Source organism: Benincasa hispida, chromosome 7 (genome assembly GCF_027475165.1).
Source record: "Benincasa hispida cultivar pf3 chromosome 7, pf3_genome.v1.1, whole genome shotgun sequence".
In the NCBI taxonomy this organism is placed as follows: Eukaryota; Viridiplantae; Streptophyta; class Magnoliopsida; order Cucurbitales; family Cucurbitaceae; genus Benincasa; species Benincasa hispida.
The window spans coordinates 57,097,332-57,110,395 of NC_143484.1; the positions used below are offsets into that span (position 1 = coordinate 57,097,332).

At 41.1% G+C, this 13,064-nt stretch overlaps 1 protein-coding gene across 4 annotated transcripts; it reads right to left on the reverse strand.

Annotated features, from left to right (window-relative positions):
* Positions 1-5,763: 5,763 nt before the first annotated feature.
* On the reverse strand, positions 5,764-12,296 carry LOC120082198 (splicing factor PWI domain-containing protein / RNA recognition motif (RRM)-containing protein). Of its 4 annotated transcripts, XM_039037469.2 has the most exons (8): positions 11,559-12,279; positions 11,089-11,173; positions 10,054-10,313; positions 9,789-9,941; positions 8,105-8,519; positions 7,215-7,898; positions 6,526-7,106; positions 5,764-6,250 (listed from the first exon to the last, which is right to left on the reverse strand). In XM_039037469.2, exons 3-8 carry the CDS (start codon positions 10,279-10,281, stop codon positions 5,999-6,001), a joined length of 2,313 nt encoding a protein of 770 aa, XP_038893397.1. In that variant the 5' UTR covers positions 10,282-10,313; positions 11,089-11,173; positions 11,559-12,279; the 3' UTR covers positions 5,764-5,998. The 4 variants fall into 4 exon arrangements, with proteins under 4 accessions (XP_038893397.1, XP_038893392.1, XP_090171871.1 ...); XM_039037464.2 differs by lacking the exon at positions 11,089-11,173 and having other exon boundaries at positions 11,559-12,296; XM_090315745.1 differs by lacking the exons at positions 11,089-11,173; positions 11,559-12,279 and adding an exon at positions 10,442-10,909.
* Between the last annotated feature and the right edge of the window lie 768 nt (positions 12,297-13,064).

A 13,064-nucleotide genomic window follows, 5' to 3' on the forward strand; every position in this document is an offset into this window, starting at 1 on the left:
GGATTGATCTATCTCTATCACTTGATGTCTCACAACGAAGCCGAGAAACTTCCCTGAGGTCACGCCGAACACACATTTGAGAGGGTTCATCTATAACTGGTACTTTCGCAGGCGATCAAACACAGTTCTCAAATATTTTAGATGGTTTTATCATCGTTTGGTATTGACTACAAGTTCATCCACATAGCATTCTATGTGTCTGTGTAACATATCATCAAACACCTTTTGCATGGCACGTTGATAAGTGGCGCCAGTGTTCTTCAATACCTTTGGGGTTCAAAATGCTGTCATTTCCTCATCTGCAAGATCCATTCGTATCTGGTTATACCCATACGATTCGTCCATAAAGGATAGGGCCTCATGTCCTGTTGTCGCATCAACCATGATCTCCGTGATGGGCAATGGAAAATTGTCTTTCAGGCATGCGCTATTTAGGTCACGAAAGTCTACACAGACACGAAGTTGTCCATTCTTTTTTCTAACTGGGACAATGTTGGCTATCCACGTTGGATATTTGACTTCGTAGATGAACCCTACTTCAATCAAATTAGTGACTTCAACCTCAATCTAGAGGATAAGTTCCGACATAACGCATTGCTGAGCTTGCTTAATGGGTCGACACCCTTGTTTAATTGCGAGATGGTGGACTGCTATCTTCGGATCCAGTCCCGACATCTCTTTGTATGGTCGACACCCTCACTTGTGTTTAAAGTAACGAAAGTTTTTCTCTTCATTTGTGAGAGGATGATACTACAAATTTCTCCGTCACTTCTTGCCTCACCTGATGGTTTCTTGTCCAATGGCCTTTCAGCGTCTTTAAGGTCAAGGCATCGCCAAATCGATGCCCGAGATATCAGCCCCCTCTTTCTTATAGTCATATTGGGGGTGTCACTACAGGCTTTTCCTCTCCCCTTTGTTTCACTAGAGACATGTTCGTCAAGGTTATCTTCAACCCTCTCGCGCTTCAGGCAATCAAAAACAGGGGTCTAGGGTTTTCCTTCGCTTTCCTTTGGAACTGCGCCTAATCTTTCGAAGGCTGAAGGTCACGCCACTACCGGCGGCTGACAAATGATTTCCGTATTTCCTTCATTAGGCAGAGTCAACTTTGAAAGGCTGAGCGTTGAGTAGCTTCAGGAATCGTATGTGGACTTCCCCTTTCTGCTTTCGTCATGCTCAATCTCTCGAAGACCAAAGTGCGTGCAGCAGACGGCCTAATACGGCCGAAGGCGGAGGCTCTTTTATCTTTGCCCTCCTTTTTCCTTGCATCATCTACTTCTTTTGCAGTGATATGATTACAATTGGCCATCTTTTCCTTCGCCTTTCTGGTTATGCGGACCGGCTCTGACGATTTATATTCGAGTCACATCCTCAACGTAGGTATAGCGTGTCCCTCTTGCAAAAGCTTCTTTTGGGTCGACGAGAGTCGGGGTTGCTCATAAATCTTCAAGCTCTTGAACTTAGTGTGTGTTGTGAAGTCATAACCCGCCTTTGCCAACAGTTTGTAAACCTTAGGGTCGAATCTGTCTTTAGTTCGCTTCTCGGGTAGATTTACTCTGTCAGGTCCGCCTCCAGCTTGTGGACTTCCTGCTTCATTATCGGCGTGAGAGGTGTGACGAAACTCTCCTTTAGGATTTGTATATCGCCGACCTACAAACCTTTTGAGCATTTCATAAAAGGTGACTCCCCCTTCTTCCGTCTCAACAAAGGGACGTAGCATAGAATCTGAGGTCCTGAGGCCTTTTCATCCCCCACCACAGGTGTCTCTCCAACGATGGCGGAGGTCCCACTCCCTTTTGGGCTAGAGGCTTGTGCTTTGCTACCCGTTTCCTTCCTTGTACCAACGGGTGACCTTGATCGAGATCTACCTGTTTTCTTCTCTAGTGAGGTCTCTATGGGCATTGATTCGCCGGAATTCTCATTCATCAAATAAAATTTTGCATTCGCGAAGTGAGATTCGGCCTCTGAAAATGGATTAAAGTCTGCTTCAACCTTTTTAATCCCATCCTGATAGAACTTAAAACATTGATGCAACGTGGACGTAATCACACCATTCCCATGAATCCAAGGGCATCCCAGTAGCAGCCTATAAGTGATCTTTGAGTCTATAACGTGAAATAACGCATCAGCCTTCAGGTCGTCAATGAGGAGCTCTAAACATATCATGCCTATCGCCCTTTGGCTACCTTGATTGAACCCCTGAATCACCAACTTGCTGTTCGACGGCTCTTCCATGAGGATACCTAACTGTTTTATAGTTGCTTTAGGCATTATATTGACAGCGGATCCATTATCGATGAGAATCCGACCGATTTTTTGTTCCCGAATGTATCCGGAGACGTACAAAGGCCTATGTGCAACTTGGATCCTAGTAGCAGATCTTCATCTAAAAAGCCTATGGATGTACAACACAAGGCATACGCACGTGCTATGGAGGTCGGTGCACCGGACGCGTTGGATTCCAACAACACCTTAATGAGGGTCGTCTTAGCTTCTTGCAGGAGTGAGAGCATGTCATATATGTTGAATGACGATAAGCCCTTTGATTCTTCTGTTGATTTTAATCGGCTTCGAAGGGTATCTTCTTCTTCTGTGGTGCTGACAACATGACATGTAGCAGCCTCTGGCGTTTCTCCTGAACCCCATTCGCTTGTTCTCCAGAAGGAAACCTGCCAACGTCACCTATCACCTGGGACGAGGAACGCCCTCATCTTCCTCCTCAACAGCCTTGAGCTTCTGAGCCTTCTTTCTTCCCTTCCTCTTCTAGGTCTTGCTCCCTCTTCTATAACTTCGATAGGAGCGTGACTCTTTTTGGGTAGGGCTCAACTTTTTCTTTTTTCGACGTGTCACGGGGATCTAGCCTTCGTTATCATCATTATCAACGCGCTCTCCTATGTTTTAAGGATCTGTGGCTTGGACCTCCCGCTGAAACCGCATAGCCACAGGTTCGAAGCTTCCAAACTAGACCAAACTCTCACTTTCTTCATAGCATATGATTGACACTGGTGCGCTTGGAGTTACTGCCACCGCGGCATGATTTTAGTAATTGGGATCGTCCACTTTGCCGACTTGTTCCGGTCGTTTACATTTCGGTAGCTAGATAAGGTGGTTCTTCAGCAGTTGCTCAAGCATGTCCGCAACGTTGGAGTCGAGGAACGGATAGACTTCTTTCTATCGCTCCTTTAGAGTCAGGCAACGTCTTTCGCCTTCTTCGCCTTTCTTTTCAATCTTCTTCTCTTTCCTTTTCGAGGAAAACTTCAACGGGGTCGTATTAACGACCATTGATTCCTTCGTGGTACCTTTCACAATCTTCTCGATGCCCTTTACTTCCTTTTTGTCCTTCTTCGACTTGGGGATCAGGAAATCCTTCATTCCCCTGTTGGCGATGTTTGGCTCCATGTCGTAGGCACAAGTCGCCGATTTTTCAAAGGTACGGGGTTTTATTCCCTGCAGGATATAAAGGAGTCCCCAGTGCATACCCTGAGTGCACATTTCCACAACAGATAGTTTGGTGAGTCAATCTTTGCAGTCCAAACTCAGAGCCCTCCATCGGTTGATGCAGTCAACAACCTCCTCTTTCCGTTGCTTGGTGTTTGTCAGCTCCATCATGCTGACAGTGCTTCTAATGCTGTAGAAGCGATTCAAGAATTCTCTTTCAAGTTGCTCTCAGTTGTTAATCACCTCAGGCTCTAGGTTCGCGTACCAGTCAAAAGCATTTCTTTTGAGGGTTCTAACGAACTTCTTGACCAGTAGATCTCCCCTAGTTCCTGCATTATCGCATGTTTCCATGAATTGGGCAATATGTTGTTTAGGGTTGCACTTTTCGTCAAATTGCTAGAACCTTGGATGTTGATACCCAGTCGGCATTCTCAGGTTGTCGATTCTCTGGGAGTACAACTTGGAATACATGAAAGAGGTTTGAGTCAGGCCTCCATACGGAGCCCTTATCGAGGTCATGATCATGTCTTGCAGTTGTTGGACCGACAGAGAAGCCACCGAAGTTGACTGTTATAGCTGATTTTTTTGCAACACGGTTTTGACAACAGGTGTCTGGCTTGATTCAGCAGCCTCTCACGACTGCATCTGCTCCCTCAAGGCGGCGATCTCATAATCTCTCTCCTCGATGGCTTTCATCAGGAAATTTATCTTCCTTTCCATTTCTGCCATGGTCGCCTCGGCTATTACATCCTCCATCATGACAGAAATCACCTCTGGGTGTGATTCTCTTTTCAACTTATTGGGGGCAGAAGCAGAGCTGTCAAACAAGGGTTTCTCCTTGATGACAGTCCCGCCTATAGAGGGCTCTGTCATCTGCCTTAGGATGTCGTGCATGACGAGGAACCTTGCTTCTCTTGCATGACTTCCTTTGAATGGCTGCGGGTGACAAATCCCGTGTAGGAGTCGCTTGTGGAGGATGCTCTAGATGCGGCTTTCCTAGATGCCATTGAGTTGCTTGGATGTTGAGAGGGAGATGAGAGGTAGAGACGTCCCACTAGGCATGCTAATTTATTCATACGAGGTTTCCAAAGAAACTTGTTTTGTGGAGTTGAACTTGAGTTAGTGTTGGTGTTGATGTCGATTCAACCCAATGCTTTAGTCTGCCCTTTGGGCCCTATTAATTGAATTTTGGCTTACTTTGATATTTTATGCCCAAATTAAGCCCATATTTGGGCGTAACTGTAACACCAAATTATAATGTCAAATTGCGTAAAATACTCAACCCAATGCTTGTGATGAAAACACGTGACGTCATTAGAATTTGTCTTCAATTTCAATTTGGAACACATGTGAACTCTTAACTGGTCTGACATTTGATGATTTTGACATTTCATCATTAATTTAATAAATGACATGACAATCCGTGATGGATCCAAAATTTCTCCTCCAACAATATCTATATCTTTTGAACGTGCACCGGGATTGATTTGATGTCTCTGTCATTGGTAATGGGATTGGCTATTGGCTCTGTTCTTGCTTGGTTTTGGGTCACTTAGGTCCCAACTTTTTAACTTGAAAAGTAGTTTTGCAAATACGTACATTTAGAATAGATTACTTTTGATAAGGCATGATGATTCCGTAGCATTTCTCCGATCGCTTACTCTGCCTTTTCTTTCCGTCATAGATGTTAGTGTGTGCAAGTGTTTACGGCCCTTTGTTCTTGGGTGAAGTGTCTATCCATAAATGGCTTTCATGGTGTGGTGTGTTGCTAAATATGAATCAAAAGACAAAACTTCAGCATTGAGAACAAATGAACACCAACAGAAGGCCATAAACACCGTACACACTACACAGTTACATCCATGGCGTAAAAAAAAAAAAAGCAACTGCCAAAACTCAGTTCATGTGGTTTCAAGACGGCTCGACTGTTTCTTCATAAGGATTTCTCTTACGACTTCAGTTTTTTAACAAACAGATCACCAAACCAAATTGAACACCTTTTAAAAGTCCAACCGACCAAATTAAGTTAGATATAGAAACCAAAATTGTATTACAAAACCAAAAGCATTTTCAAAACCGAAGAGTTCTCGATGCATTTTATTTTTCAGTATATATATATATATACAGCTTTACAACTTCATAATGTACCATGTTTGAAATAGAATTCTTTTTCTGATTCATTAATCTGCTCACCACTCCCCGATCCGCCCAACCACCAACTGCACAAAATATTTGCTTTCTAACTTTTCAGATGGCAAATATACAATATACTAAAGTTGCTGTTTCCGCCTCAAAATTTCAAAATGGAGTATCTCAAAGAGTCAACACTAAACTAAAAACTGTTGATTCGAATTTCTTCCTTTTTCTTTTTTAAGCTACAAGTGCAAGCTCTCATGGGAGACAAAGTTCGACTGTAATTACTAAAAAGAATGGATCTAAAGCATACAATTGAGCAAGACCTCAACAGCAATGCGATCCTTGGATGGCCTGAAAGTTCAGAGCCGTGAAAAATACTGGCACAAGGAAAGCACCAATGACAGCCGACACATTTTGAAAACTAAACTCATGCTTTTGTTCTGAAAGCTAGACCAGTCTCTACCTTTTTTATTTCGAAGATGAGCATTCTCCACATCTTCAGAACAAACATTTCAGCTTCTTCATCCAAAATTGACTGAAGCAATTCCAGCATCTGAGATGCCTTTACGTGTTCCTGAGTGCTTGAAACTATGTAATCCACAAGAGTTGTTTCCTCCTCCCCCAAAAACTCTGTTATCTTTTTTGAAATCCACGGTCTCATTCTCTCATGTAATGCATGCTGCAAATAAGCATAATAATATGTTAATTTTCAGAAATGGTTACCGAAAAATATTTTCCTAAAGACTCCATCCAAACTGATCAATACACAACTTATATATATTAATTCACATACATACATACATACATAAATACATACAGAAAGACTCAACCAAACAGCAGCAAGAATAAGATCCAGTGGGGTTGCTGATTTCACCGAAGTTATTCATGTAGCACAGTCTAAGATTTCAACGCCCATAAAATACTAAGTAAAAGAAAATCAATAAGACTTGGTACCTTTTCGTAAATAGCCCAATTTATATCATATGAGAATAATTCCTCTTTCGTCTTTGGAATCATATCAATCAACTGCTTTGCATCCAAAAGCTTTTTGTTATCCGGTGTTTTTACTTTATCCAAAACATGATCTCGCTCCCTATCTCTGTCTGTTGTCTTGTTCTCATCTTTGCTGCGATAGGTATCCTCATCATTTCGGTCTCTATGACCTGACTTTTCACTGGAACGCCTTCCCCGCTCCCTTTCACCATCAGGCTTCTCTTCTTTGGAATTAACAGTAGATAAACGTTTTGCAAACTCAGCTGCTGCAGCTAAATTTGGCGGCAGAGACCCAGTACTGGCAGGTTGCACAGCCTGGAGTTCCTCAGCTGAGTAATCAATTGGAACCAGCGGCCTCATCTTCTTCTCTTTCTGTGCTTCATCGTCCTCCTCCTCATGAAAAACTGAACGTACAGCAGTCCGTTTTCCAGATCCCACTAAACCAAATCCTAACCTTTTGGCAGGCAGGCCTCCACTCTGTCGAGTCTCTGATGGTATCGTATTTAATTCATCACCACTACCATTTTGTAAGATCCCATCCCCTGTCACATACCAGATACGTCATCCAAATAATATAATACAAGAGAACAAGGCAACAGACATGCAGATAAAAAAGAAGGCTTCTCACAGTTGACATTTAAGACAATTACCTATATGATTATCACAGCTAGAGTCAGGCTCAGATTCACGTTCAGAAGCCATAACTTTGACCTCATTGGCGGATTCTTCAGCAAGAACAGTTTTCTCGATGACACTCATCGTCTGACCAGGTAGAAGTTTCAGTGGATCTTTCTGTTTCTGCAGCTGTTCCTCCTCAGCCTTCCTCTTGGCCTCAGCAATTTCTTCTTCCTCTTTCTGTCTATCAAATGAATCATCTTCCTTTTCTCTAGACCTCTTCTTCCTCTTTTCCTCCAGAGCGCCTCTGCGCCATTTTCTTCTTGAATCATCATCCTCGTCATCTTCATCATACAATATCTCTTTCTTTCTTTTACGCTCTTTCTCTTTCTCCCTCTCCTTCTCATACTGCCTCTGTTTTTCTCTCTCTCTTTCTCGATATTCCCATTCTTTGAGACATTCTTCATACTGTCGCTCGGCCTCCTCAAACTTTCTTCTTTGTTCCCTCTCTTTCCTAGCTCGCTCCCGCTCTGTCTCTCTTTCATATCTCTCAATTTCCCGCTCCTTATCCCTTTTCAGATCCCTCTCCCTGTCTCTTTCTCGACTTCTCCTGTCATACCTTCTACTTCTGTCGGGTGAGCTTGTTTCAGGCTTGTCATGCTCACTAGTTTGTTTATGGTCACTAGTTGTGTCCTCATCATTTCTATCATCAGCTGCATCTGTAGGAGGTTACGACAAATTAAGCAACCAAGAACTTGCAAACTCAAAATTAAATGGAAAGAAAAATAAACTACTGGTAATGAACAGAAGACCTTGCTTTTCTTCTTATATAAGAAACAGAAGACCATGCTTCATTGTATATCTACTGTGCATGCTTTTCATGCTATAAAGAGAAGATTTGAACAACCAACTAATAATCACTCACCAGGTTTCAAGGTATTGCCGTCAGCTTCACCATCTTTCAGTTTAGCAGATGGTTCCGCACTTGAATTACCAGAGACATCAGCAGTTGTTAGAAGAGGGGGTGGTGGCAGAGGTCTGGACTTCAACCTCTCCTCCAATGCATTTGTAAGCTTTTCCGTTGCCTCGCGATCTGCATCTCTATCTTCATCGCTTAAAACTGCAGAACAGGCAATGTCAAGATCTTTTTCCCCTGAATCATTATCTTCCTTTGAATCCTCTGCAGAGGGCTTTGAAGTTTCATTTTTAGCCACATTTGTTGTGTCTGCTTCTTCTTCCTTAGTCTCTGAAATTTGGGTCTCTTTCAGTTTCTTCGAATTCTCTGCTTTCTTCTCAACATAACGCTTTAGATAATCTCTTGTTGCTTGAGTACCCTTTAGCTGTTTGTTTAAAACATGATGATAAATTTATATTAAAGTAAGTTGAAACTTGAAAGTTGAATGTAGAACACAAAACTTGATGATTGATGTAATGTACCCCCCCATATGAAAGAATGAGGAAAACAAACCAGCTTAACTTACTGTTTCTTTTATTCTCCATTAGAAACAAGTTTACTGTTTCATTTCAGTGATAGAAAACGAAATAAATATCCATACTGCATTTTGTGGTTGAAAAGAAATCATGCATGTCGTCCATTTGGGGGGGGGGGGGGGGGGGGGGTGTTGTGGTTGAGGAATCAGTCCATAATGAACAGAAGCTTGATAGAGAGGGCGGAAAAGAGTAACACAAAGGTCAACCTTAATTATGATTGAATTTCAGCGATTAAAATAAGGTCACAACAAGATGTATCAATCCAAAAAAAATACATAAATAAACATCCTTTTTACTGTTTAAGCATCCTTCTACTCATTACAGCTTTTCCTATTTCATCTCCAATTGGAGAGCTATTTTATTACTAAAAATTAATGATTGTAACCTATACCATACAGTTGCCTCTAGAAGGGAAAAAAGGAAGGACTGAAGTAAAACATGAGAGAACCACATTATAACAATGAAGCCCAATATTGATAAATAACTCATGAAGCTTTAATCTGAATGTCAGAATATAGAAGAAATAGAACCAAAAATACCAAACACATAACTGTGATGTCCCCTGCATATTAAAAAATCAACGACAAAGAAATGCAATGTCCCCTCCCCTATTAATAAGGGACGTAAAGATTTTTTTTTAGAAACTACTACTTTCATTGAAAAAAAAACAAGTCCACAAAACCCACAAAAGAATAGGTTTCTAAGTAAGTAAAATATTGCCTAGGGCATAATTACAAAAAGTCATCGAAACCGAATCCCAAAGAAAAACATGAAACCTCACCAAAGAAGGAATGTAAAGATCAAACAAATTTTCAAATGAACCACCTTAAATGGTAGAGCAAAAGTGTACCGATATGTTTTATAATAATTTTAAAAAGGGTAAGGGTTTATAAGAAGATGGCCATTCAAAAAACAGGAAAAGTTCAAATATACATTAACATTAATTGACTGGCAATTGAGAGCCCATGGCACATGTAGAAAATAAGAGTATGGCGACATGGAAAATATTAATACAAACAAAACCAGAAACTGTTGTAATAGATTTATGAAGATCAAATCTTGAATATTAAGAAGATAAAATGGGATATATGCTCAAATTGTAACAAATCCCATCATACCACTAGTTCTTGTCCATCAATGTTTAACTTTGTCAGTAATCGTAGCGCACGAAGAACACCTTCAGCAGACTCAAACTCGCAAAATCCAAAGGTTCTAGGAGTTCCATCCGAAGGATCTTGGGCCCGTTTCCAGCTCTTCACTGGTCCACATAGCTAAAAGAAACAGATGCATATCAAATATAGGCCACTAAATTGAAGAAAAGAGAAGGAGAGAGAGAGAGAGTGAGAGAGAGAAGAAATGTAACATGGAGAATGATCAACCTACCTGAAGAAGGGACAGCATGAAATCATTATCCACCGATTGTGCAATTCGGCCAATATAAATAGTAGTTTGTGGTTTTTCAGCTGGTGTAACACTTGGGAGAACAGCAGGCCTAACCACAGGAGGGATGATTGGACGAACACCAGGAATCCCAGGAATAGGAGGTCGTGGCATTGCTGGAACCATGCCCATAGCACCAGGTGGCCGTGGAGGAAAAGGCGTTCTAATCATAGCAGGATATGGAGAAGGGAAACGTGGAACTCCTGCAAAAAAGAAGAAAAACATCTTGCCAATGCATCAGAAAGTGTTGGCGGACTACTCACATCTAACCATCTAATGGTGCTTAAAGTATAAAGAAGAATAATTGATGAGGTTTCATAAATGCCATTACCAAAATCCAAAGCATATAAACGATGGCAGCATAGGAATGGAAACTATCAGCAGCTGATTACAAAGCTAACCTGATGAAAACATTCAAATGATAGCACCAAATTCCTTGAACTGTTACGTAAATTAGTCTTACCTTACTCTCGAACTGCAGCTTTCTCAAAATCCCGTCCATCAAAAGCAGAATTTTATGATTTAAGAAGCATGACGCTTTGAGCAACTCATACACACAGATATCGATTGAAGAAAAATAATAATAAATTTTCATGTTTTCAAAATTCACTCTCAAGTTACCAATTGTTAGATCTTTGATGGTGTAGTAAAAGGAATCAAAGAAAATGTCAGAAAAAAATCAATTAAGAGAATTTGATACCTCAGAAACAAGGCGAACGAACACTCAGGTGCTAACATGGTCTGCTTCTGGCAATTCAAATATCCAGGGACAGTATCCAATATAACTACCAGTTAAATCCTAGTAGATAAAAATGACACAGCCGTATATTATGTAGTAGGGCAAAAGGAAGGGCTCGTCAATACTATACTAGTATTATAAATACCAAGTTCTCTCTGGGCTTAGCAAAAGAATCCCATTTAAAAAAAAAAACATGCTAAAAGCAAACAAGAATAACAGACAAATATGAATGACCATACCAAAAAAGTAGTTGTAGTTGGGAGTTCTCTAAGCAATATGAAGCCTTCCAACCTTTCTCACCGTATTCAATCAAGAGACAAGACGCTGTAGGAGAAAACATCCTGTCATCGATACCCTTCATCTAACCAACACGAAAATTTTTAATAGACTCCGAACTTATTTTTGCAAACTCTTTCCGAGGCATCATAACATGCGCGGAACTTTTACTTTGCACTTAGAAAATTATATATTTTCAAGTCAAAATCACACGAAAACCAAAGTAAGATTTTGGTCGAAGTTCGACTTATTCCAGTTGATAACGAACTCGAAATGACTGCGGATGGTGTAATTGACAGCGTCAAGAAACAGATTGGTTAACAATTGCAAGCAACACAGTGACAAACACTAAATAAGAGAAACGGTTCAAAATTATTCCGCAACCACGTTGACAATCGAAATGTTAGAAACAATAGGGATGAAGAAAACCCACCAGGGAGAGGAAAGGCCCCTTGAGGAGTAGCAGTTGGCACAGCTGCGAAACCATTTGGCATAGTGGCGTACGGCCTCATCACCGGATTCGGAACCTGACCCGGTGGAACTTGATAAGCCATCCTCGGTTGTGGCACTGGAACTGGAACTGCTACCGTGCCGCCACTTGCCATTCCAGGAGCAGGCGCCGCAACCGAGCTAACCCCCGGCGGCTGAACCCCAGGGTTTGAATAGCTTGGGTTCAGCATGCCAGAGCCGGGCATGGGCGAGAAGTGATGAGCAGGGAGAGGCACCGGCCGGAAAGACGGTGCCGTCGGAGGAACGGCCACCGTACCGGATAAGGGTGAGGGGGCATAAGATAGAGAAGGATGTGGTTGCGGCGTTGACACTAAGGGCGGATGCAAGGTAGGGTTTATTCCGATAGAAAGCGATGTTGGTGGTAAAGATTGCGGTGGAGGAAAAGAAGAAGCGGCAGATTCGGGTTTGTTGGCCTGGGAATTGGGGTTTTCGGGCTCGGCAGCTTGAGGATTTGAATCGAGAGTCGCAGGGGAAGAGGAAGAATCCGCCATTGAAGTAGAGAAAAGATCGCAAGGAAGTTGAAAGCTTCCAGGCTTATCTTTCAGATTTTCCGACGAACAAGTAATTGGAGTACGTTGTGCCCTAGAGACTAGAGAAGAAAGGGAAGAACCGGAGAAACGATTCCAGAACCCTTACATAGAAACATTGAGAACAAGAGATTGCCTGTTTCTCTTTCAGCGGGTCTGTTTAGCAGGTGACGCATCATTGGTCCACGTGGCGCTTGCGTAACCTACATGGACATTTTAGTAGGTTTGAGTCCAGTGATAACCAATATGGGCTTTTATAATGGGAAAGTCCTTTGTGCCCGGACTCTTTTGGGCCTCATGGCCCAATAACAACCCTCCTTTTTTTCTTTTTTTCTTTTTTTCTTTTTTTCTTTTTTTCTTTTTTTCTTTTTTCTTTTTTTTTCATTTTTTTTTTTTTGTTCTTTTTAGATATTGAGAATGAGATGAAACTAGTGCATGACTTAGAGGACGTGATTTTTGCCAACATTTTCAGTTTACTTTTCTTGTTTTTCAAGTTTCTTTTGAAGGATTAATATTGGCATAATATATTTTTATATTCAGTAAAATTTAGAATATGTCAAAAGTTCAAATTTCTATATTCAAAATATATATGGTATGTCAATATATTTGGCATGCACTCGTATCTTCATAAATATGTATTTAATTAGTGTTTTATCTTTGCATTTCGATTGTTTCACGTTTTTCTTCATATACATTGAGACAATATTGCACTAAATTGAACTAATGTATGTATTTGTTATCTTTTTCTGTTCCTTTTATATGAGAATTGGTTTTTAATCAATACGATATGAAAAGGTGGTTTATCATGAAAAATACAAATATTTATAGGCCATCATGTTAACTTACCATAGGTAAGACAAAACTGGATAGTTATTCTCTTAAAACATTTCTAAATAAACATC